Raw genomic sequence first — 26,797 nt, 5'->3', positions numbered from 1 at the left:
CCTCCCCTCCCCTATCCCCACAGTGCTGAAAGCTGTCACTTAATAGATAACATGGTTTTCCTGTTACTAGTCAATTTGCCTTCGGTTACCTTTTTTCTTGTCTTTCCCACTCCTGGCTTTTCTCATCAAATGCACTTTGTTTCCACATCTCTGTCTCTTAGCATGTGGCAGCCATAGAGCAAAGAGCAGAGCAGACCCTGGATGTGGGTTCCCTTGTAAGTTTGTGGCTTTTGTGTCAGGGAGACACAAGTGTGGCCTCCTGCCAACAACAAGTCTAAAGCCTGGTATCTACTGAATGCTGCATTTGGGTTGGGTCCCAGCTTCAGGAGAGGGAGGAGGGAGGGGAATTCCTTCCTGGCTGGACCAAGACAATCAACTTATGAACAGGAACGTGGGATCTAATTACCCACAGAGTTATCCTAGCTTGCATAGCTGCAACTGTCGCTAATAGTTATAAAAGCATCCGGTCCTTCAAAATCAAGCAGTGGCCTGAGTCTTGATGACCTCCTGACAATAATTTATTGGTGAGGGTGGGAGCCAGGGAAATCCTCTTCTCCACCCCCTTAAATCTTTCATTCCTTGGCACAGAACCTCCACTGATTTACTTGCCAGAGAATGTGATTCCCCACACCCTGTACCCCTCTCTCATACCCCACCCACCCTGCATACTGTGTTTGGTAGTAGTTTGCACTCTTATTTGTTATATTAATTTAAAGTGTGTGTGTGTGTGTGTGTGTGTGTGTGTGTGTGCATTTCTTATAGGTGTTTCAGTAATTTCAATTAGTGATCTCTTGCTTGTGTCTTAAACAGATGAAAAAGGGAAAAAGACCCAGTGTGCCTCTTAACAACTGACGTCTCAGAGATGCTAGATTTGGAGTCAGAGGCCCTGGGTTCAAATGCTGGCTCTGCTACTTATTAATTGGGTATCCTTGGACCATTTGCTTACTTTGACCTGTTTCCTCAACTGTAAAGTGGGGGGTGGTGGTGGATTGTTTGACCTGAAGAAACAACACAGTGTAAATGGATAGAGTGCCAGCCTAGGAGTCAGGAGGACCTGGGTTCAAATCCTGCCTTAGATAGTGTATGACCCTGGGCTAATCACTTACTCTGCCTCAGCCTTAGTTTTCTCATCTGCAAAATGAGAGGGTTTGACTCAATGGCTTTTAGGGCCCTTTCTAGTCGTTGATCCTATGGCTAGATGGCCTCTGAAGTTCCATCTATGTCTAGACTAAGTTAATGGCCCATCAAGCAATACCTGGGCTTTAGGAAAGTGAGTACCAGGGGCAGCTAGATGGTGAAGCAGATAGAGTGCTGGTCTTGGCGTCAGGGAGACCTGAGTTCAAATTCAGCCTCAGACACTTACTAGCTGTGTGATCCTGAGCAAGTCACTTAACCCCGTTTGTCTCCAAAAAACAAAAAATAAAGCTGGATACCATTTACAGTAGGTTTGAAACTTAAATTTTCTGGATTTTCAAACATTTGGATTATGTCAAAATTTCATGGAAAAGGGGTGACTGCTCATTTGCAGCCATTTCTTCCTCTAGCCAGCCCCTGAAATGTCCAGAAGAGAATGAGGCACAGGGGAGAGGAAGCTGGTCCTGGAGTTCAGATCCTGCCCCTGACACATATTGGCACTATCACTGGGCCAGTTATTTAATCTCTCAGGCTTCGGGGAACTCTCAGACTTGAAGCTGCAAAGTAGTCTCTGATCTGTCTTGAAAGTCAATTTTCCCCCAGGAATGCCCTCCACAGATAAAATTATAAGTTGAATAGTTAACAGGAAATTTCTAGAAGAAATGTTACCATCATGGTGCCTTCTCTGTTGCCTCTCTGTGCTTCCATACAATTTCCAATATCTACCTGTTGCCCTATTAGAACTCACAAGTCTCAAAGCCTATAAGTGTGATCCAGGTAAGGACTTTTTCTTTTAGTTGCCTACATGGTTCAGGGGTAGGGAACCTGTGGCCTCAAGGCCACATGTGGCTCTCTAGGTCCTCAAGTGTGGCCCTTTGACTGAATTCAGACTTCATAGAACAAATTCTTTTATTAAGGGATAAAATAGTGGATACTTTAACCACTAGATAATTGAGTTGAGGTCCCTTCATGACCTTTGCTACCCCTGGCTCTCCTGAATTAATGAAGGAAGCAACATAACATGTTAGGAAGACTATTGCCTGAGCTCAAGTTCAAACTCTGACATGTACCAGCTGTGTGACCTTGGATCATTATTGGTGACCTTTGAAAGCTCCTAGAGAATGGAGGGAGAGATACCCCAGGACTGGAAGATGTGTACATGCAGCTTAATATTTTTTTCTGAAAAGAGGAGAGAATAGAGTCTGCAAATAATAAGCCAGTGAGTTTGAATTCTATTCCTTGGCAAAATGTCATAACTGTTATTTATTATTAAAGGGAGGGTTAGTGGACATTTAGAAAAGGAAATACTGATCACAGGGAGCCAGAATGGCTTTATAAAGAAGAGGACATTCCAGATTAACTTCATTTCCTTTTTTTTGACAGGGTCACAAGACTGGTAGAGCAGGGAACTGCTAGAGATATAGTTTGTTTTTGTTTTAGCAAAGCGTCTAATTTATCATACTCTTCTTATGAGAAATATAGAGAGATGTGGGCTAATTGTTAGCACAATTGGATGAATTCAGAAATAGTTGAATGGTTGGACCCAAATAGTAGACATTGTTGCTTCAATCAGTCAATAAACATTTATTAAACACCTAGTATGTGCCAGGCATTGTGTTAAGTACTGGGATGCAAAGAAAGGGAAAGGACAGTTCCTATCTTCAAGGAGGACAAAATCAGTTGTTAACTTGGAAGGTCTCCAACAAAGCATCCCAAGCATATATTCTTGTCCTAATGTGATTTAACATTGTTTTGTTTTTAGTAAATGTATCCAGATATAAATGGATGTCACTCTTTTAGTACCAGATGAAAAAAACTAGAAGAAATGGTTAAGACATTGGACAAGAGAGTATTCCTATTCCTGAAGACTTCATTGAGCCTAATCTAGAAAGATGAAGTTTTAATAGGGATACACACATCATCTTACATTTTGGTTTAAAAAATCAACTTCACAAATACAAGATGGAAGAGGGCATTGTTCTATGACAGTTTGAATGAAGAAGATCCTGGAGGTTTTGAGTGGACTACGAATATTGAATGAACGGTGTGATAGAGCAGTCACAAAAGCTAATGAGACTGTGTATGAGCTATTGAGAAGTGTATGGCCAGTACTATGAAGGTGATAATTCTCCTCTCCTCTCCTATGAGGACACAATAGCTGAATATTGTGTTGAGTTTTGGGTGTCATATTTTAAGAATGATATTAATTAACTGGAGAACATTCAGAGAAGGTTGACCAGAATGGCAAATGACCTTGAGATCATTCCATATAAGGAGTGGTTAAAAAACTGGGGGTGTTTAGTTTGTAGAAGAGAAGACTTTAGGAAGACAGACAGCTCTTTCTGAGTGTGTAAAGGGCTGTAATATGAAAGAAGGTTTGGACTTGTTCTGCTTAGTCCAGTGAACAGAATTAAGAGCAACAGGTCAAGTTGTGTAGAGACAAGCTTAAGTTTGATGTAAGCGGAAAAAACCACCTTCCTAACAATTAGTTATCCAAAAAGAGCTCTCCAAGGGCTGCCTTTAGGGGGAGTGGATTTCCCCTTATTGGAGATCTTCAAGCAACAGCTGGAAATGCATTTTTGCATATATTGTGCAGCTGACTTTTATTCAAATATGGACTGAACTAGGCAGCCTCTGAGATCCTCTCCAGCTTTGAGATTCTGCAACAATAACTCACATTTCTATGTTGCTTTGGATTTACAAAGGACTTTCCTTGCAACAATCCTACGAGATACATTATGTTATTATGAGCATCTCCATTTTACAGGGGATAAAACTAAAACGACTTGCTCATACTTGCAGAGCTAATAAGTGTTACAGTCAAAAGACATGGGTTCAAGTCCCACTTCCAAGTCCGATGCTCTTCCCATACCCTGCTGCCTCAGTTAACTGCTATGTACCTCGGTTTTCTCATCTATAAAATGGTGATAATATTGGCATTGTCTGCTTCACAGGGCTGTTGTGAGAAAGCCACTTTGTACCTTTCAATGTGCCATATATTGCTGACATACTTCCAGAAGCACTGAAATGACTTAGTCTGCTTACGCTAAATATATTTGGCTTGCACAAGGTCCACATGTCCCTAAGGTTTTCCAAAAATGGTCACGTCTTAAAATCCTTTTCTTGTTGTAGAGTTCCTGTAAGACCGAAGGAGAATTATTCTCAGTTTTCCTTTTATAAAATTTCACCTATGTGGATATTCCTAATTCTGGACCTTGCAGGCTGTGACTTTTTAAAGTCAGTTTGATAGGCAGTTTGTCATGAATTCTCAGGGATGCCAAAGGGGCCCTAGAGTTATTGTGAACCTTGTCTTCATATGTAGAAAATGTGCAGGAATGAGAAATATCATTGACAAAAACTAGGAAAAGGCAGTACTGTTGGGGGTGAAGAAGATGGTAGCAACAGTGACATGAGACAGAAGAGAAGAACATAGTCCCGGGAGAAATCTCCTTTTTCCACTAGCTACAAATTGTGCGCATGAAGACTTATCATATCTGCCCATCCAATGAGTGGGCTGACATTGAATGGGGCTTAATCTTTGGTTGGAGATGTAGGTTCCCAAATCCAACTAAGGCTCTAGTCTCTGACTCTTTGCTTGAGCAGAACCCCATCCCTTAAAACCTGATATAGTTTATTTTAAAAAAATAATTAGATTTATTTTTCACCCAACTCTTTCCCTCCTACCTCCCTCAATTGAAAAGATAAAGAAGAAAAGCAAAACTCTTGTATTGAATAAGTATAATCAAGCCAAAAAATTCCCACATTGCCCATGTTCAAAAATGTACCTGATATATTTTGCATAATTTCATTCAGTAAATAATGATTAGAATCATAGAATAACATAATGTGTGAGCTGGAAGGAAGCTTAGAGATGATTTAGTCCGATCATTTCATTTTAGAGATGAGCAAACTGAGGGCTAGAGAGATTAAATGGCTTTACAGCTGAAAATCAAACAACTAGATGTGTTTTAAGGAGGACGCAAAGCTGAATGAGATGTGGTTCTTTCCAGCAAGGAATTTATAGCCTGGTAGAGGAGATAAGCATTATAACATTAGTACAATGCAAAGCAGTAGGTAATAAGTATTACAAGAGTTCTATAGTAGTCTGTGTGTTTTAAAATTTTGTTGATGGTCTTTTGTTTTTTTATATCACTGTCTCTTGCCACCTACTCTATTCCCCACTTTTCCACCACAGAACCCATTCCTGTAAGTATAATCATGCAAAACGAATTGACACATTAACTCTATCTGAAGATGTATGCCTAATTATGAACCTCTAGTCCATCACTTCTGAGAGGTAGGAGGCATGCTTTGCTATCAGTCTCCTGAAGTCATGGTTGGTCACTACATTGATCAAAGTTCTGAAGTCTGAAGGCTTTCCTTTATGTTATTTTGTTCATTATATAAGTTATTTCCTGGTTCTATTTCAGTTTGCATCAGTTCATATAAGTCTCCACATACTTCTCTGAATTCATCTCCATCATTTGTCGTAGCTTAGTAAATCTCATCACACATAGACCACAATTTGTTCAGCTATTCTCCAATTGATTGGTACTCACTGTTTCTAGTTCTTCATTGTTACAAAAAGTGCTGCTCTAAGTCCTTTATTTATTTAATTATGTATTCTTTTTTTGCACATATGAGTCATGTCCTTTATTCTTTAACCTCTTCAGGGGAATATATCTAGCAGTGGTACTGTAGCATCAAAATATATGTACATTTTAGTGATTTTATAATTATAAATTGTTTTCCAGAATGTTTAGAATGATTCATGGCTCTAACAGTCCATTAATGTGCCTGTCTTTATAGCTCCTTCAATTTTGACCATTTACATCTTTTGCCATCTTTGTCGATCTGACTGCGTGTGAAGTGAAACCTTAGTGGTGTTTTAACTTGAATTTCTCTTTTTATTAGTGATTTGGAGCCTTTCTTTCATATTGTTGGAGAAATCTTACATTTCTTATTTTGAGAATTACCTATTCATATCCTTTGGCCATTTACCTAATGGGAAATAACTGTTATAGATTTCTATTAAATCTCTAACTATCTTGGATATCAGACCTTTATCAAAGACATTTGCAACAATGTTTTCCCCAATTAACTCCTCTTCTAATTCCAGCTGCATTGATTCTGTCCACGCAAAAGCTTTTCAATTTTATGATTGAAATTGGTCATTTTATATTCTATGATCCCATGTGTCTCTTATTTAGTTAAGAATTCTCCCACTAACCAGAGTATTCTAAGATACCTCCTATTTTCCTTTAATTTTTTCTATCATGTAATCTTTTATATTTAGGCCATGTATCTCTTTGAAAGTTATTGTGATAGGTGGTATAAAATGGTAATCTGAACCTATGTCTTCCTGCCTGCTTTCTGGTATTTCCAGAAATTTTTGTCCAAGAAATGATTTTTACCCAGTACTTGGTATCCTTTGGTTTATTAGACCTGTTGTAGTAGTTTAAAGAAAGGTGGTGGATCGGTTCTGGCTGGGATGACAAGGTAAGATTTCATTGAAGAGGTGACCATGAGCTGGAGACTGTCAAGTGAATATTATTGTAATAGATGAAGATGGCAGGGTAGGTATTCCAGGTAGAGGCACAGATATAGGAAAACACAAAAGCATGTTAAGAGCATATGGTTTTTATGAGACGTAATTCAGGTTTCCACTTTTTTTTGCATTTGTGAAAAAATAAATTTTGAGTAGTATGTAAAAGATTTGAAAATGAAAAAGTTTAGTGATTAGCTTTGAAATAAGGGAAGCTGTGATCACTAGAAACCAATATAGGCCCACAAAGAATAAATCATGCTAAACTCATCTCCATTAATTTTTTAGCTTCAATTTTAATTTATGTAATAAAATAAGAATTTCCATAACATAGTACAATGAAAAGATGATTGTACATGAAACTGCAAATCTGCTATGCATAACTTCCTATTCCTTTCAAATATGCAATAAAATTATTATGTAAATTTCCTTTTTTTTCTTCCCTCCCCCTCCCCTGCCCTCGGATGGCTATCATTAGACACAAATAGATATATATATATTTGAAATTGTTCTACATATACTTCCATTCATCAGTTCTTTTTCTGGATGCAGATAGTGTCTTTCTTCATAGGTCCTTCATAATTAATTTGGGTATTTATAATAGACGAAATAACTTATTCACTCAAAGTCATTCATAAAATAATATTGCTTTTACTGTATACAATGTTCTCTTGGTTCTGCTAATTTTGTTCTTCATTGTTTTGTGCAAGTCTTTCCATGAGCTCATCATTTCTTATAAAATGGTAGTATTCTATCATAATCATATATCACAACTCATTCTGCCATTCCCCAACTGATGAGCATCCCTGCAATTTCTAGTTCTTTGTTGGCACAAAGAAAGCGGATAGGTTCTTTCCCTTTTCCCCTAATTATCTTTGGAAATAGTCCAAAGAGTGGTATTGCTGGGTCAGAGGGTATAGATAGTTTAATAATTCTTTGGACATAATTCTAGACTGCTCTCCAAACAGTTGGATCATTTTACAACTCCACCAACAATGGATTAGTGTCTCAATTTTCCCACATCCTCTCCAACATTTGTCACTTTCCCCTTCTATCATTTTAGCCAATCTGGTAGGTGTAAAATGATAAAACAAGGTTATTTTAATCAGCATTCCTCTAATCAATAATAATTTAGAGCATTAATTTTTTTCATTTATAATCATTTTTATTTAATATTTTAGTTTTCAACATTGATTTCCACAAGATTTTGAGTTACAAATTTTCTCCCCATTTCTGCCCTCCCCCCATTCCAAGATGGCATATATTCTGATTGCCTCACTCCCCAGTCAGCCCTCCTTTCTTTCACCCCACTCCACCCCCCCATCCCCTTTCTCCTTACTTTCTTGTAAGGCAGGATAGATTTCTATGCCCCATTTCCTATATATCTTGTTTCCCAGCTGCATGCAAAAAACAACTTATTTTTTTTTAAGCATCTGCTTTTAAAACTTTGAGTTCCAAATTCTCTCCCCTCTTCCTTTCCCACCCACCCTCCCTAGGAAGGCAAGCAATTCAACATAGAGCACACATGTATCATTATGTAAAACACTTCCACAATGCTCATGTTGTGAAAGGCTAACTATATTTCCTTCCATCCTATCCTGTCCCCGTTTATTGAATTTTCTCCCTTGACCCTGTCCCTTTTCAAAAGTGTTTATTTTTGATTACCTCTTCCCCCTGTCTGCCCTCCCTTCTATCATCCCCCCTTTTTTGTCCCCTTCCCCTTACTTTCCTGTGGAGTAAGATTCCCAATTGAGTGTGTATGTTATTCCCTCCTCAAGTTGAATCCGATGAGAGTAAGTATCACTCATTCCCTTTCTCCTGCCCCTTCTTCCCTTCCAACAGAACTGCTTTTTCTTGCCACTTTTATGTGAGATAATTTGCCCCATTCTATCTCTCCCTTTCTCCCTCAGTATATTCCTCTCTCACCCCTTAAGTTTATTTCATTTTTTTAGATATTATCCCTTCATATTCAACTGACCCTGTGCCCTCTGTCTATATATATATGTATATTCCCTTCAACTCCCCTAATACTGAGAAAGGTCTCATGAATTACACACATCATCTTTCCATGTAGGAATGTAAACGAAACAGTTCAACTTTAGTAAATTCTTTATGAATTCTCTTTCTTGTTTACCTTTTCATGCTTCTCTTGATTCTTGTATTTGAAAGTCAAATTTTCTATTCAGCTCTGGTCTTTTCATTGAGAAAGCTTGAAAGTCCTTTATTTTATTGAAAAATCTATATTTTGCCTTGAATCATTATACTCTGTTTTGCTGGGTAGGTGATTCTTGGTTTTAACCCTAGATCCTTTGACCTCCAGAATATCAGATTCCAAGCCATTTGATTCCTCAATGTAGAAGCTGCTAGATCTTGTGTTATTCTGATTGTGTTTCCAAAATATTCAAATTACTTCTTTCTGGCTGCTTGCAGTATTTTCTCCTTGACCTGGAAACTCTGGAATTTGGTGACAATGCTCCTAGGAGTTTTCTTTTTGGGATCTTTTTCAAGAGGCAATTGGTGGATTCTTCCAATTTCTATTTTACCCTCTGGTTCTAGAATATCAGGGCAATCTTCCTTGATAATTTCTTGAAAGATGATGTCTAGGCTCTTTTTTTGATCGTGGCTTTCAGGTAGACCAATAATTTTTAAATTATCTCTCCTGGATCTATTTCTCATAAAGTCACTAGCTTCCACTTGCTCCAATCTAATTTTTAAGGTGTTACTTTCTTCAGTGGTCTTTTGGACCTCCTTTCCCATTTGGCTAATTCTGCCTTTCAAGGCATTCTTCTCCTCATTGGCTTTTTGGAGCTCTTTTGACATTTGGGTTAGTCTATTCCTTAAGGTGCTATTTTCTTCAATTTTTGGGGGTCACCTTTAGCAAGTCATTGACTTGTTATTCTTGGTTTTCTTGCATCACTCTCATTTCTCTTCTCAATTTTTCGTCTACTTCTCTTACTTGCTTTTCCAAATCCTTTTTGAGTTCTTCCATGGCCTGAGATCAATTCATATTTTTCTTGGAGGCTTTGGATGTAGGCTCTATGACTTTGTTGACTTCTTCTGGCTGTATGTTTTGATATTCTTTGTCACCAAAAAAGGAATCTGGAGTTTGAGTTTGAGTCTGAATTTGAGTCTGAGTTCATTTTCTCTGCCTGTTCATGTTCCAAGCCAACTACTTGACCCTTGAGCTTTTTATCACCCCAGACTCTGTCACAGCAGCACTCCTCCTCCCTCGAGAACTGCCAACCAGGACTGCAATCCAGATCCAAGCAGGGCACAGCAAAAGAATCTGCCTTTGTGTCCACAAAGCGCTCTTTATACTCCCACTCTGATCTGCTGCTAGATTCCTTCCACCGTGTGAGCCAGGGACTCAGGAAGCAGCTAATGCTGGAGCTCTGGAAGCAGCCTCAGGAGCTTCCTGCTGCTGCCACTGCCACTGCTGCACCACCTTCGCCACCCCCAGAGCTGGTGGCCGGACCTCTCTGAACTCAATCCCGCAGTTTCCCACTAACCTGCTCTTAGGCGTTTGTGGGTTGAGAAGTCTGGTGACTGTCACAACTCAGTGATTCATGGCTCCAAGGCCTATTCCAGCTGGCTGACTCTGGGTCTGTTTTGTCCTGGAGCGGCCCATGCTGGGCTACACTCCCCTCCCAGCACCATGCGATAGACCCTTCCCGGCAACCATCCAGGCTCTCCTGGGCGGGTGACCTGTTTCTCTCTGCTATTTCGTGGGTTTCACAGCTCTAGAATTTGTTCAGAGCCATTTTTTACAGGTGTTTGGAGGGATTTGGGGGAGAGCTTAAGCAAGTCCCTGCTTTCCAGCCTCCATCTAGGCTCCGCCCTGCTCGTAAGGCTGTAGAGCATTAATTTTAAAAATAAGATTATTGGACTTAAGGAACAGGAGATTGCAACAGACAATGTATTTTTATTTCAATGAGGCTTTTGATAGTCTTTTATATTTGTGGACAGGATAGAGAAACAAGGTCTGGATGATAATACACTGGATAGATTCATGGTTGGTTGAAGAACTTTAATAAAATAGAATTGATCAACAGATACTACAGTGAATAATCAACAATATTAATAGATATTTATTAATAAGTAATAATGTTAATTTATTGATTGATCAATGTCAAACTGAAGAATGATTTTTAGTGACCTATCTTTGGATTTATTTACTCAGCATTTTTATTAATGATCTAGATGAAGGGACATATTTTTAATTTCGCAGATAGTATAAAAATAGGAAAAATAGCTAATAACATGAATGATGGAATCAAGTTCCAAAATTATACTTAAAGGATGCAGTGATGGTCAAAAGATATATGATGAAGTTTAATGGAGATGAATACAATGTCCTGTACTTAAGTTTTAAAAAATCAATTTCATTAGTACAAGACAGAGAAGGGTGATGGAATTTCACATAAAAAGACTTGTAGTTAACCATAAGCTCCATATAAGCCAACTCTGTGGCTGCTCAAAATCATAATGAATTTTCAAGCTTATATAATAGAGTTCAAGACTGTGTGTCTGGCTTCCAAGGGCCAGCCTTGCCAATTTCAGTGAGTCTTATCTCCATGGCTTTGGTCACCAAGTAATGATTTTTTTTGTCTACAATCATTTATTAAGGGCAGGTGTAGAGGAGTTGGTTGAAGGATTATACCCATTGCTAAAAACACAGATCTTTTGAAGTATTCCTGTTTGGCCCAGAAGATGAATATTGTGTTCAATTTGGATACATTGACAAACTGGAGTGCATATGGAGAAGAGTGGTCAGAATAGTGAGAATCATGAAAACTATCATGTGAAAAATGGTTGAAAGAGCTGGTGGGGCTTACACTGAGGAAAGAGCAGTTGTTCTCCAACGTTTTAAGGGCTATCAGATGAAAGAGAGAGTAGAGTCAGTCTGCATTACTCCATAGGGGCAAACTGGGACCAGTGGGAAGAAGGTGCAGGGATACTGATTTTGGTTCAATATAAGGGGGGCTTAAAAATATTGTTAGAACTATCCAACAATGGAAGTATTCAAATAGAGGGTGGATAAACAATCATCTGTTACGCATTTTGTCTACGAGATTTCTGCACAGGGTAGGCAGTTGTTAGATATGACCTCTGATGTTACTGCCTACCCTAAGATTCTGTGATTCTAATTATACATATATGCTCTATAACTTTAGGCTTCAACACTTCTTTTACCATAGCCAGTTTTCTGCTGCTACTTTTAAAAGCATCCTGGAAATGTTGAAAACCATCAACTCACCATGATCAGAAAATGTTTATTTTCTCTTCAGGTGTAGACAGCTGATATGAAAATGTATAGGACCATCATTTGACTGTTAACTTAGTGTGAAGGGCACTACTATGTATTAGGGTTCCAGAATTGTTTTGAATTACTTGTTGACAATCCTCTTGCAAAATGTAGCCTAAAACAATCCATCATCTTTGTACCTAAGGTGTTGAAGGATGATCCCAAGAACAGCATTTCAGGGTCACAGCTTATTTCAAGAAGGCATACGGCAATAAACAATGTTAGGAAAAACATGAATGAGCAGAGTAATTTTAGAGTAAATTGATGTCCCAGAATTTAGACAAGTTTCATGAATTTGATCCTAGAAAGAAGTGAAATCTGGGTGATATTGAGATGGAATTGGAGCTTGCTTTTCTGAAATGAGATCTACTATCAATCATCCTCAGTCTACTTCTCCGAGAGATATTTGATTTAAATTTACATAAACTATATCTAAAGCTTCTTCCTAAAAGAAATATGTTCTTTCAATTCTAAAATTTTTTTTATTAATACAGTTGATTTTACTAAAATAAAGAGCTCTGGATTATTATATCCATCTAAAATGGGGGCCTAGGATCACTGGAGAGCTGTAATAAAATGATTCTTTGAAAATAACTAGATTCTCTTTTTGCCAGAAAGTACACAGGATTTATTTTGAAGCAGCTGGGAGTCTAGTTAGATTAGGAAATCCTGACTCATGCTAACTCATAAAAACAATTACCATCCCTTAATTTTATGGTTTCAGATTAACAGTTTGAATTTTTGATGTGATATTAAAGATGTGGAATTTCCATGCCCCCTCCTTTTGAAAGATACCCAGAATCATTTAGCTTTCTTAGAAATCTGAAGTCTTCCTTTCTTGCCAGTTTTCGGTATTTCTAAAATTGCCTGAAATTCTGAAAATTCCTGTCTTAACCTTACTGAATCACTTTTGGCACGTCAATGGAAAACCTGATTGTACTCCTCACTGGGATGTGATGATGATAGATACTTAGGGTTTGTTTGGATAAAAATTCAAAAAAAGGTCTTAAAGTATTAAAAATCAAGGAGCCACTAAATAATTAAATCCTAAAGAATTAATGGGCCAAAGGACAAATCATAGAAACAATAGAAAATGTTATTAAATAATGTGCAACAATGAGACAGTATACCCAAACTTATGGGATGCAAGTAAAGTAGTCCTTAGGGAAATTTTTTTTATTTCTAAACCTTTTCATCAAGAAAAAAGAGGAAAAAATATTGTGTAATTCAGACTTACATTTTATTGATTTAATTAACCACTTTCACCTCCTACACCATGCTGTGATATCCTGAAATTTATAATGATAACAATTAATTTAATATAACACTTATATAGTTTTTCAAGGCTTACAAGGTAATTTACATATATTATCATAGTTGATCCTTACAACAACTCTGTGAGTTAAGTTCTGCAGATATTATAATTCCCATCCTATGGATTAGGGAACTGTGGTATGGAGAAGTTATGTCTATGATCACAGGGTTATTAAATGTCAGAGGTGGGGTCCGATCTCTAATTTTCTTGACTTCTAAACCCAACACTTTTCCCATTTCACCACATAGATGAAAATTGTCAAATGATGCCCATAAGCTTATGAATGATAAGTACTGGTCCAGTAATTTCTGGACACCTTTAGCTACACAGAGAAAAAGGAAAGGAGTATATGAATTAACTGCTGTATTCTTTTTGTTTTTTAGGGTGGCCAAGTCACTGAAAGTCCCTGTATATGAGACCCCAGCAGGGTGGCGATTCTTCTCAAATCTGATGGACTCAGGAAGGTGTTCTCTGTGTGGAGAAGAGAGCTTTGGTACAGGTAAGCTTTATTATATCTGATTTTATGAAAGGCAACATGGAATAATGGAAAGAGCATTGGACTTGGAATAAAACAAAATCTGGGTTCAATTCCAATCAGTGACACTTAATATCTGTGTATCTGTAGAAAAGTCATGTAAGCCCTCTGGGTATATGTTTCTTCATGTATAGCATGGACACACACACACACACACACACACACACGTGACACTTACCTTTTTCTACCCTTTTCATAGAATACCTGCCTTCCAATAGCAGAAGTGATTTTATCTTTTTTTTGTCTTCATATATTTCATTTATTTATTTTATATTTCGAATTTATTTTATCTTCAATTCACAGAACAAAGCATTTCCATAACAGTACAATAAAAAAGATGATTGTGCATGAAACTTCAAATCTACCATGTACAACTTGCCGTTCCCCTCCAAACATACAACAAAGTTCTGTAAATTTCTTTTTTTTCTTCCCTCCCCCTTCACCAGATATGACTTTATCTTTATAGAATATTACAGTTGTTGTTATTGTTTATTTGTCCTGTGTTTTCTAAGAGGATCAATGACGTCACGAGATGATGTCTTGACTTTCCCGTGAATTAGATTTAAGTGAGGCAAAGTTGCACAAAGTTGTCGGCCTCACTCTCTTCCAGAGTCATTGAAGTCCAGTGGAAGGACAAAAGTCTTACAGTAGTTGTGTGAGAAATGGGATTAGTAGTTCCTATTGGCTCTAGGACCCTAAGGCATAGAAGTTAAGCATATGGTTTTAAGGTCACAGGCAAGTTGTTATTAGGGCTGAGAACTGAAGTCATGTCTCCTGGCACCACCCTGAGTTGTGCTACATCCACCGGTGATTGCAAGTTTGGAACAGTGAGAAAAATCAGCACCTTCTTCTGCACTTGTCATTTACTTCATGGATATCTCAGTCCATTCCATCCATCCTGGGACTCAGGGCATTCCCAAAAGAGTCATGAAGTCTAATAATGCTAAAAGCCATAGTCTGTATCGCAGCATTTTGACTTACACAAAGGAAAGCTTGAGGTCTAATATGAGACATCTGGGGACTTGGAACTGAGTAATAGGGATAGAAAAAGAGGGCCCCAAGACAAAGGATACCATAAGTCTGAGTTATCAGAGGGAGAAGGATACAAGTAAATCTGTCACCAAAAAGGAAAAGTTACAATTAGGTATCAATAGCAGAAGTAGTGGTAGGAGGGATTGCAAGTAATTCTATTGCAACAATCTCCAATATAATTTCTTTTTAGAAATTATGCTGATACTTCATACAGTATGATATAATATAAACTTCATTCAAAAAGCTACAATGTATTTTTGGTTTTTTTGTTTCTTCTTTCTCATGGTTCATTCCATTGGTTATAATTCTTCTTTACAACATGACTAATGTAAAAATATGTTTAATGTGAAGGTATATGTAGAGCCTATATCGGATTGCATGCCGTCTTGCGGGAGAGGGAGGAGGAGAGGGAGTGGAAGAAAATTTGGAACTCAAAAACTTGTGGAACTGAATGCTGTAAAAACTAAAAATAAATAAATTAATCCATAACTTTTTTTTAAAAAAAGCTGTAATGTAAATAAAAGCAGTTTGTTACCATAAAGTATTGAACAAATAACTACCTAGGGTATAGAATTGGAAGGGAAATCCCAATGCCTTCATTTCACAAATAAAAGAACTAAAGAAGTAAAGTCAAGGTCACACAGGAGGAAGCACAACAAAGGGGATAAATTCAGGCCTAACAGTGCTCCTAATGACCACAGAATCATGGAATTAAAATTGGAAGGGTCCTTAGAAGTCATTCACTCCAACTCCCTCTTTTCACAGTTGAGGAACCTGAGTCCTAGAGAGCTTAAGGGACTTACCCAAGGTCACACGGATAGTAAATGGCAGGGCTTTAATTTAAATTCAGTCTCTCTGACTCTTTGCACTTCCCCACAATGCTGCCCATAAACCTAGTTTAATGGATAAATGAAGTTTCTTTAGATATTTCTAAGCAGAGGGATGCTGTCAAAGGGCTTCCAAGAAGCCTAAGTTGGGGCAGCTAGGTGGAGCAGTGAATAGAGCACCACCCTCTATTCACTCAGAAGGACCTGAGTTCAAATCCGGCCTCAGACGCTTGATACTTACTAGCCGTGTGACCTTGGGCAAGTCACTTAACCCCAATTGCCTTGCCTTCCCCCCTTAATCAAGTAGCCTGAGTTAATACTTACAATCTATGTAAGACCTTATTATGTTGCCCTAAATAATTTTCAAGTTGTTATTAACCGGAGAGTGATTTCCTCAGAACAGAGATCATGGCTTTCACTCAATTCAGAATTTACTTATTGAAAAAAAAATATGAAGTAGGCTGACGTTTTCACTTGGCTCATGTTGATGCTTTTAATTTGCCTTATAGCACTTTGGCTCTCGAGAGAAGCGGCACATGGCATAGTGAAAAGAGCAACGGGGTCCGAGTCGGTGGATTTGGGTTCAAATCTCAGTTTGGAGACTTCTGAGCTATGTGAATTTAGTTGAGTGACTTACCCCTCTCTAGGCCTCAGTTACTTTTAAAATCAAAAGGTTAGTCTAGATGACTCCAAAGGTCCCTTCCAGCATAAATTTATGATCACATGATGGTGGACTTAGCTTTTCCGAATTCTGATTTCCTTCTCTGTCACTACTTGCCCCATAAGGTCGTTCTGAATAGAACTTTTTGACAATCTGTATTAGAAGGATCATAGATTCAGATTGGAAGAGGCCCTTTTAGAGGTCATTGCCCAAAACCTTATTTTATATCTGAGGAAGCAGAGGCCCAGAGAAATGAAGCGACAACCCCAGATGAAACTGGGCAGAACTGGGGTTTGAACCTATGTCTTTTGCCTCCATACCCAATGGTCTTTCCCTTGTACCGCAGTCTTTCAAATGATTGTTTTCTTAGTAAATGCTTTCATATGCTTATTCTTTCTTTTCTTCATTTGTGATCAGTTTTGTAAACTTTCCTGAATTCCCAGAGACTCTTAAGAATTTATATGAAGGGAAAAAAAAGTGTTTTTGCTAGCATTGGCCAGAAGAGTACTATCTGAGGTGCAGAAGTGGGCTACGGAGGCCATGTTGACAGTATTACCAGCGCTGGGAGAACCATTTCTCTGAAGGAGGTGGGCTGTCTGCCCACATGTGCAATGCAGTATGACATGGGCCAGAGCTCAGCAGTGCTGTGACTGACATCCCCGGGAGCCTCCTTGAACAGCCTGAAAACTGAAACTCCCTTATGCATCCTTTAAAAACTATCAACCTCTGTGCTGGAAAAAGATGGGGTCCAGTGTAAGAGTCTGAAAAGCCACTTAAAGCCACAGTATTAGGTCTGCTAGTGCAGCAGCTAGGATCCTATTGTTTCCTGGATCAGATCAGGGTCTGATAGAAAGTGATAGGGAGGGAAGATGACTGCATGACAGCAAATGGGGTTAAGGAACGATATCTTGCAGGCCAAGTTATCATGCAGGCCAGGACCTAACACCATGTGGGAGAATCTCAACAACATGGTCTAGACAAGATGGAATTAAAGCTCACTAGCCCTACAGAAGTCAGCGTTTCTTATTCCAGTGGCTGCATGGACACTTCCTACGAAGGCTTACGCCCTCATCTCCTAATCCAAATGTGACTCTCCAAAACCAAAGATTAGAGCTCTTAAAATCATATAGGGTCATAGATTTAGATCCAGAAAGCACGTTAGGTACTACTGAGTCCAGTCCCTATCATTTTGCAGTTGGAAGAATCAGGGCGCAGATGATTAAGTGACTTGTCTAGAGTCACATAACTAATTAGTGTCTGAGGCAGGATTTGAACACAGTTCTTCATGACCCCAACTCTAATACACTATCTACTCTATCGTTCTGCCTCCTAAGGGAACTTGCTAGGATGTCCCAATAGAGAACACAGTCCCAAGTTGTATCAAAGGGAAGTGCCCCAAGTTATCTGTTCTAGGAGAGCAAAAGACAAAAAAAAATAACCATCATGAGATTCCTCTTTTATGCTGTGGCCAGCTGAAGTCCTTAGCAAGCCAGTATCCTCAGCACATTCCTTCGTGGGAGAGAAATGGAATTAGAGAACTGTAAAAGGAGAGTTGTCTAACAAGCACATTTCCCCGAAAAGATGCATAGACCTGGGGTGAGAGAGGGATTGTCAGGTGGCAGGCACTATCCCTTGCTCCAAAGGTATAATAGCTAATAATGTTTCAGATGGGAGATGGGGAATCTTTTTTTTAATTAGTTATATTTTACAAATTATATATTCATTTAGGGGTGAGGAGGTAGCTATATGAGGACGTTTGTGTATGTGAGGCTCAGAACAAGTGAGTGCAGTATGCCATAGTGGAGAAGGACCTGGCCTCTAGGTCAGGAAGACCTGGATTCATGTCCCTTCTGGGACACATGATGGACTATGTGACCCTGGGCAAGCTCAGTAAGTCCCCAGCTTCTCAGGCAATGCTCTAATAACATAAGTTACAGAATACTTGCATATCAGCAATGGCATGGGGAGTTTATTCATAGAGAAGCTCTCTAAATCAATGAAATAAAATTTGACCAGACCTGTGATTATATCAGTGTAGGCAAGTCTGCTAATGCAGATTGGTACTTTCTGCAACTTAGAGTCTTGAGGGTTGCTTGGGAAACTGAGAAATTAAGTGACTTGCCCAAGGTTGTGCATCCAATCAGTTTGTTTTTCAAAAGGGAAGGGGAAATCGAATTCAGTTCATCCTGATTCTGAGCCTGACTCTCTTTCTTATCCATTATGTATATGTGTGTGTGTGTGTAGATATATATATATATATGTATATACATATTTATACACATACACACATATATACATATATCTGCATGTATATACATGTATAATATCTATATGTGGGTGTATGTGTGTGTGTATATGTGTGTATATATATATATATATATATATACACATGTATATGTATATATATACACATGTTTTTGGTTAATGTTGCTCAGTTGTGTCCAACGATTCGTGACCCCATTTGGGGCTTTCTTGGCAAAGATGCTGGAGTGGTTTGCCATTTCCTTCTCCAGCTCATTTGACAGATGAGGAAATTGAGGCAAACAAGGTTGAGTGACTTGCCCAGGGTCACATAGCTAGTAAGTGTCTCAGGCCAGATTTGAACTCAGGAAGATGAGTCTTCCTCACTCCAGGCCTGTCACTCTATCTACTGTACCACTTAGCTGCCCTATGCATGCATGTATACACACACACACACAAACACATGTGTGTGTATATGTATAAATATGTATACATGTGTCTGTACATATGTATGCATGCATATATGTGTGTACATATAGATATAGATATATTTCTAATTTGAAAGTTGGAAAGACAGAAGTATTTGTGTTAAGCACAAGTGGTATTAGGGATGCAGAGAGTATAGTTGAGCCTAGAGTTCTTCTCCAAATGTGCCCCTTTGGTGATGACATTAACTTAGGCTCTTGGCAGTAGATTAATATAAGCCAGAGATAATAACATAACCAGTTTGCACATGACATTGGACTAAAAATGTCTTGGAACATAAACTTGTTGAGAACAAGGAATACCTCACTTTGGGATTTGTATTTCCTGTGCTTTGAGCAGGGCCCGGCAACCAGTAAGTGCTTAATAAATGCTTACTTATTCATTTGGGGTACCACATTTTAAGGAGGATACTGATAGTCTGGAGATCATCCAGAGGTCTGTCAGGAAGGTGAAGGGAAACCAATCTGAAATATGGTTAAAAGGAACCAGATATGTTTAATATGGAAAACTTTAAGGAGAACATAATAACTATTTTCACGAATATGAAAGGCTGTCATATGGAAGAGGGATTTGATTTGGTACTTTGGGCTTCTGAGAGCCAAGTGGTGAGTGAAAATTTCATTGAGCAAGATTTCAGCTTGGTATAAGGAAAAGATTTCTAAAACCTAGTGACCATAAAGTATAATGGATTACCTCAAGGGATAGGGAGTTTCCCCATTACTAGAGGTCTTCAAGCAAAGGCTATGTGACCAGTTATGGGGGATAATGTAGAAAAGATTCTTGGCCAACCCTATGGCCTCGGAAGCCTCCTGTCCAATCATGACCCACTGAATTTTTATTTTTATTATTTATTATTATTTTTATTAATTTTTATTATTTACTATTCACAACTTAAAATAATTTTTAAAAATTCTTTGATAAAATTATAAAGCTGAAAGAGATCCGAGAGATCATCTAATCCAACCCTCTCATTTTATAGGGAACTGAGGCCCAGAGAGATTATACAAAGGAGTCAAATACCTCTCACTAAATGATGGATGAGCTTGGGTTAGAATTCAGGTCTTGTGTCTTCTGGCTCAGTTCTCTTTCTTTTGCCCTGTATGGAATCTCACATTTGTAAAGCTGATCGTTTAGAGAAAATAGTTGATCCTTACTGGCTTCATAGAAAGCACGATTTAAGTCGTGTGCTATTAATTCATGTCTCCTGTCTTATTAGCAGCTGCAAAAACCTGCCAGAAACTTCTGCTGAGTGACCTTCTTTGAATGGTTTTTCTAGATCAGCACAGTTGCTTAAAGTCTTCACAAGTTATTTAGGCAAATAGGCTAGGAGAAGTCATATTCCTGTGGCTGACTACAGAATGAGTCACCTCCCTGAGGAAGGCCCATGGCATCCAGCTAGAGCTCAGAGTCCATTCTCTTTTACCACCAAATTTGAACAAAAAGAAGAGGCCTAATTCATAGCAATCATCTCTAAGCATTCTCTTCCAAACAAGAAGGTTATTTATGTTCATCATTCTAAGATACTTTTTCATGGTACCTTAGTATAGCTGAAGATGAGAAACTTTTTACATTTTTTTAATCAGACAAATCCAGAATTTCTGAATCTGAGTTTTAGTGGCGATGGCTTGATCCATTAGCAGTGTGTGTGATGTTTGCAAAATAAGGGAGAGCTTTTGCCTGTTTGAACTATTATCTAATTATTTCTGACCTTAATATTTTCTCATCTTGAGGGAGAGAGAGAGAGAGAGAGAGAGAGAGAGATATGAGAGAGAGAGCGCTTCCTGCAATATTGACAGCAATAATGGGACCTATAGGCAACGTGATATAAGAAAAGACCTTGGCTCTTTGGTCAGAGGACTTGGATTCAAATCCTCCCTCTGACCCTTACTATGTACTTATTACTATGTAATACTATGTAAATATTTAGTTCAACCCCCTCATTCTGCAGAGGAGGAAACTAGAGGAAGAAAGTTAAGTAACTTCCCTGGGCCTGAGTTTCTTCCTCTGCAAAATGAGGGGGATGGACTAGACAACCTCTGAGGTTCCTTCTAGCTTTAGATCTCTGAGCCTATGAACATTTGCCTTCTCTAACACTTGAAGTGATTCCAGGTTTTATGGCCACCTAGCTACAAAATGACCTTCCTCTCTCCATGTTCCTTCCTTGTGATCAGAAAGTCAGTTGTCTCCCCCTTTTTTTTCCTGATCTCCAGGGCTTTCTTTAAATCCCAACTAAAATCCTGCCTTCTCTAGGTAGCCTTCCCCATCCCAATTCCAGTGCCTTCCCTCTGTTAATTATTTCCTCTTTATACTCTATATAGCTTGCTTTCTGTTTCCGTGCTGTCTCCTCCATTGAATTGTAAGCTCCTTGAGGGCAAAGACTGTCTTTTGCCTCTTTTTGTATCCCTAGTGCTTAGCACAGTGCCTGGTACACAATAGGTGCTTAATAAATGTTTGTTGACTTGAATTTTGCCTCTTTTTGCATCCTAGATATTTAATAAATGTTTATTGATTAATTGATTCTTCATTCTACTCTTTAAACCTTTTTTAAAAACAATATTGCACTACCCAATTTATACCTCCACCCACCAATCCACCGTAGAACTTTTTCTTGTAGCAAAGAAGCAAAGTTAAACAAAGCAAACTGAGACAGTGACCATGTCTACTATCATATGCTTCATTCCATACTTGTAGTCCTCTGCCGCCTGCAGAGGGGAAGGAGTTTATATTTCATTCACAGGTGTCTTGAGTCAAGATTGGTCAATGCATTACTGCATTGCTCCATTGAATCTCTGCACTCACCTGAATTCTGGCGTCTTTTTACATTTTCCTTTGCATTATTGTGATCACTGTGAATGTTGCTCTCTTAGTTCTGCTTATTTTACTTTGTATCATAGGACCAAGGGTTTAGAGCTGGAAGGGATCTCTGAGCTAGTTCATAGATGTCTTCTCACTATCTCTTTTGTTCCTCAGTCATATAGATTATACAATGTAAGATATAGTAGGTGCCCAAAATAAAAGAGTTAGCTTTTGTACCAGCCCAGTGGGCTAGCAGTATAATTAGATAGTAATGAACCCAGAGAAGATGCAATGATCTGGGGATAGCAGTAGACGTAAGTCTCAGATGAACTCATAAGAGAAACTGGTTGCTTGAGGATCCCAAGTAGTATTTTTACAAATTCAGTTTAATGTTTCCAAGCACCAGTTTCCCCATACCACTGTAAGCTGTTTGAAGCTCCAAGTTCTGCTTTTTTGGCTTAGATGGCTTGTCAGTGAAGCAAGAATATGGTTCGACTACCTCATATAGACTTTAAAAAGGAAGGTTGTTTTTTTTTCCTTTTCTCAAAAGCACACCAAGATCTTCCAGAGAAAATATCTATGTAACTTCCATGTAGGTATCAGCCCAGACCAACTGCAGTCTGTAAGAGGGATTAGACCAGCATGGTTTTTTTTTTCACCTGATTCTTTGACCCTGTGTGAAACTTGGCAAATCTTTAAGTCTTACAAGGGAAAATCTAAGCCAAGAGAAAATTTACTAGGCAGTTGGCTGCAAATGGTTAGGGTGTTATTTTGAAGCAGTTAAAAGCACTTCACATTTCCCTGATGCTAAATTATGACATCTTATCATACAAGTTTAGCAGCCACTAATGTTTAGATTTCCAGGTAATATAATCCAGCTGAAAGTTATTATTATTATTATTATTTAAGAAGCAAAGTTCATGTCTTAGGATAAGAGAGTATTTCACTCTGGCCAGTAAATAAATGTAATTTTTTGGCTATAAAAGGACAAAAGGTTTTGAAATGGTCCTATTGGGCAGTATTTCCCAGCCTTGTCTTTTTGGCAGCTAATCGTGGAGCTGTACCAATGCCTTCCAAATGACTTCCATTTTTGTAGCAGTGTGAGAGTTTGTTAGATGAGGTTAGAGTAACATGATGGTATGATTAGTAATGCTGAGGGTCCACTTTACAGAGGCAGCCATGGGCACTGGCCTAGACGTTTCATCAGCTGCCTATTCATCAGCACTGGCTTTTAAAGCTGGACAGGTAATTCATTTTCCTTTTGATTTAAACTATCTTGGCTAGTGCTTGCCTCTCAATTGTGTAGGTGCTTTTATAGCTTGCCACCAAAGTTCCCTGAGCCAACAACAAATAATATGGTATATATAACAAGGAGGAGAAATAGAATTGCAGCTAAATGGAAGAGATGTCAAGATAGCCTTTCTGCACAGTATCAGTGAGGATGATTCAAGTATTTTCTCTCTCTGTTTCATTCCATCCTTTCTCTCCCTCCCTTCCTCCCTCCTCTCTCCCTCCATTTCTCCCTCTGTCCCTCTCTCCCTTCCTTCCTTCTTCCTTCCTTCCTTCCTTCCTTCTTTCCTTCCTTCCTTCTTTCCTTTCTTCCTTTTTTCTTCCCCCCATTCCTTTCCCTCCCTTTCTATCTTCATTTATTTTCTTTCCTTTTCTTTCTTTTTTAATCTCTTCATTTCCTCTTTCTCTCTTTTCTTCTACTGTATCAGGGCTAATTAGAGTCTGAGAGCACTTAAAGACATGTCCATCTTTGATGATTGATATCTTAGTCGCAAAAGCCTCAAATGGTCTCTGGACTGACATCCTCATTCTCTGAAATCCAATGACTGATAAATTCCTGGTCATCTTTTCTAAGAGACAATGTAGTATGGTGGTAAGTGTATATATCTGGCTTCAAAACACCTCCATTGAATCATGCCTCTTTTATTTATTGTGTGATACTAGGAAGGTTAATTAAGTTCTCTTAGTTTAGTTAGTTGCTAAACAGAGTAAATAATATTTATACTATTTACTACTTAGGTTTTCTATCAGGAAAGTACTTAAATCTTAAAGAGTTAAAAAAAGAACTATTGGCCTAATAGTCAAATAAATTAATAGCTATTCATTTCATCATTTGTACTTGTGGATAAGAACAATAAGTAATTGTCAGGTAAATAACTGATACCTTAGTTCCTTGAGGAAAAATACTAATGATCCTCAATTAGATGTTTGAGTAACTATGCAGGAAGTTTTCTTGTTTTAACATTTAAAAAATTATAGGGGGTAGAGACAAAATGGCAGCTGGAAAACAGGGACTAATTTAAGCTCTCCCCCAAATCCCTCCAAACACCTGTAAAAAAATGTCTCTGAACAAATTCTAGAACTGCAGAACCTATGAAATAACAGAGGGAAACAAGCCTCCAGCCCAAGATAGCCTGAATGGTTGCTGGGAAGGGTCTATCACACTGTACTGGGAGTGGAGCACAACCCAGTGTGGGCTGTGCCAGGACCGACCAGACCCTGGAGTTGGGCAGAGCAGGCCTTAGGGCCCTGAATCACTGAGCTGTGGCAGTTACCAGATTTCTCAACCCACAAACTCCAAAGACAACTGAGCAGGTCAGTGGGAAAACTGCTGAATCTGGGTGAGAGAAGTGCCCTGTCCAGCCCCAGCCCTGGAGGCAGTGGAGGTGGTGAGGCGGCAGGAGCAGGAAGCTCCTGTGGCTGCTTCCAGAGCTCCAGTGAAGGCTGCTTCCAGCCCCAGGCCCACATGGTGAGAGGAATCAAGTGGTGGATCAGAGAGGGAGTGCAGGGATTGCTTTGCTGATGCAGAGGTAGGGTTCTCTTGCTTTGCCCTGCTTGGATCTGGGTCGAGGTCCTGGTTGGCAATTCTTGGGTGGGGGGGAGGACCGCTGGTGTGGCAGAGCTTGTGGTGACTGTGGACTAGAAGTAGCTATGAAAACAGCAGTGCAAGCTCCTCAAGCTTGGGACAAAGTACCCTCTACAAGCAGTCATACCCCAACAAAAAGCTCAAGGGTCAAGTAGTTGGCTGGGAACATGAACAGGAAGCAAAAACAGACTCAGATTCAGACTCAGACTTTGGAATCTTTCTTTGGTGACAAAGAAGACCAAAGCATACAGCCAGAAGAAGTCAACAAAGTCAAAGAGTCTACATCAAAAGCCTCCAAGAAAAATATGAATTGGTCTCAGGCCATGGAAGAGCTCAAAAAGGATTTGGAAAAGCACGTAAGAGAAGTAGAGGAAAAATTGGGAAGAGAAATGAGAGTGATGCAAAAGTCAATGACTTGCTAAAGGAGACTCCAAAAAATACTGAAGAAAATAACACCTTAAAAATAGATTAACCCAAATGTCAAAAGAGCTCCAAAAAGCCAATGAGGAGAAGAATGCCATAAAAGGCAGGATTAGTCAAATGGAAAAGGAGGTCCAAAAGACCACTGAAGAAAATACTACCTTAAAAATTAGAATGGAGCAAGTGGAAACTAGTGACTTTATGAGAAATCAAGAAATTATAAAACAGAACCAAAAGAGTGAAAAAATGGAAGACAATGTCAAACATCTCATTGGGAAAACCACTGACCTGGAGAATAGATCTAGGAGAGATAATTTTAAAATTATTGGACTACCTGAAAGCCATGATCCAAAAAGAGCCTAGACATCATCTTTCAAGAAGTTATCAAGGAAAACTGCCCTGATATCCTAGAACCAGAGGGTAAAATAGAAATTGAAAGAATCCACCAATTGCCTCTTGAAAAAGATCCCAAAAAGAAACTCCTAGGAATATTGTAGCCAAATTCCAGAGTTCCCAGATCAAGGAGAAAATATTGCAGGCAGCCAGAAAGAAACACTTTGAATATTGTGGAAACACAATCAGGATAACACAATATCTAGCAGCTTCTACATTAAGGAATCAAAAGGCTTGGAATCTGATATTCTGGAGGTCAAAGGATCTAGGATTAACACCAAGAATCACCTACCCAGAAAAACTGAGTATAATACTCCAAGGCAAAATATGGATTTTCAGTAAAATAGAGGACTTTCAAGCTTTCTTGAGGAAAAGACCAGAGCTGAATAGAAAATCTGACTTTCAAATATAAGAATCGAGAGAAGAATGAAAGGGAAGAATGAAAAGGAAAGAGAAATCATAAGGGACTTACTAAAGCCCTTACTTTCCTACATGTAAAGATGATATTTGTAACTCATGAAACCTTTCTCAGTATTAGGGTATTTGAAGAGAAATACATATATGGACAGAGGGCACAGGGTCAGTTGAATATGAAGGGATGGTATCTAAAAAAATAATTAAATTAAGGGGTGAGAGAAGAATGTATTGGGAGAAGGAGAAAAGGAGAGATAGAATGGAGTAAAATATCTCACATAAAAGTGGCAAGAAAAAGCAGTTCTATTGGAAGGGAACAGTGGGCAAGTGAAAGGGAATGAGTGAGTCTTGCTTTCATAGGATTTGGCTTGAGGAGGGAATAACATACACAATCAATTGGGAAAGTAGGCGGGAAGGGGATAAGGGAGGGAGAATGATAGAAGGGAGGGCAGATCAGGGGAGCAGGTAATCAAAAGCAAACACTCTTGAAAAGGGACAGGGTCAAGGGAGAAAATTGAATAAAGGGAGACAGGATAGGACGGAGGGAAATATAGTTAGTCTTTCACAACATGACTATTATGGAAGTGTTTTGCATAATGATACATGTGTAGCCTATGTTGAATTGCTTGCATTCTTAGGGAGGGTAGGTGGGGAGGGAAGAAGAGAGAGAATTTGGAACTCAAAATTCTAAGAAAAAAATCCTCAAAAAAGTTGTTTTTATGTGCAACTGGGAAATAAGATATACAGGCAATGGGGTATAGAAATCTATCTTACCCTACAAGAAAGTAAGGGAAAAGGGGGTGGGGGGGCAACAGAAG

The 26,797-nt window shown here is 38.7% G+C and overlaps 1 protein-coding gene across 1 annotated transcript in view; it reads left to right on the top strand.

Annotated features, from left to right (window-relative positions):
• PGM5 (phosphoglucomutase 5) overlaps positions 1 to 26,797 on the top strand; it is a 232,538-nt gene that overhangs the window by 125,439 nt on the left and 80,302 nt on the right. The window contains exon 7 of the mRNA XM_036739286.1: positions 13,683 to 13,798. Within this exon, the coding sequence (XP_036595181.1) occupies positions 13,683 to 13,798 (116 nt within the window). The remainder of the gene's footprint in view (positions 1 to 13,682; positions 13,799 to 26,797) is intronic.

The sequence above is a fragment of the Trichosurus vulpecula genome, chromosome 9 (assembly GCF_011100635.1).
Source record: "Trichosurus vulpecula isolate mTriVul1 chromosome 9, mTriVul1.pri, whole genome shotgun sequence".
Classification (NCBI taxonomy): Eukaryota; Metazoa; Chordata; class Mammalia; order Diprotodontia; family Phalangeridae; genus Trichosurus; species Trichosurus vulpecula.
This window is presented reverse-complemented; position numbering and strand designations above follow the sequence as displayed.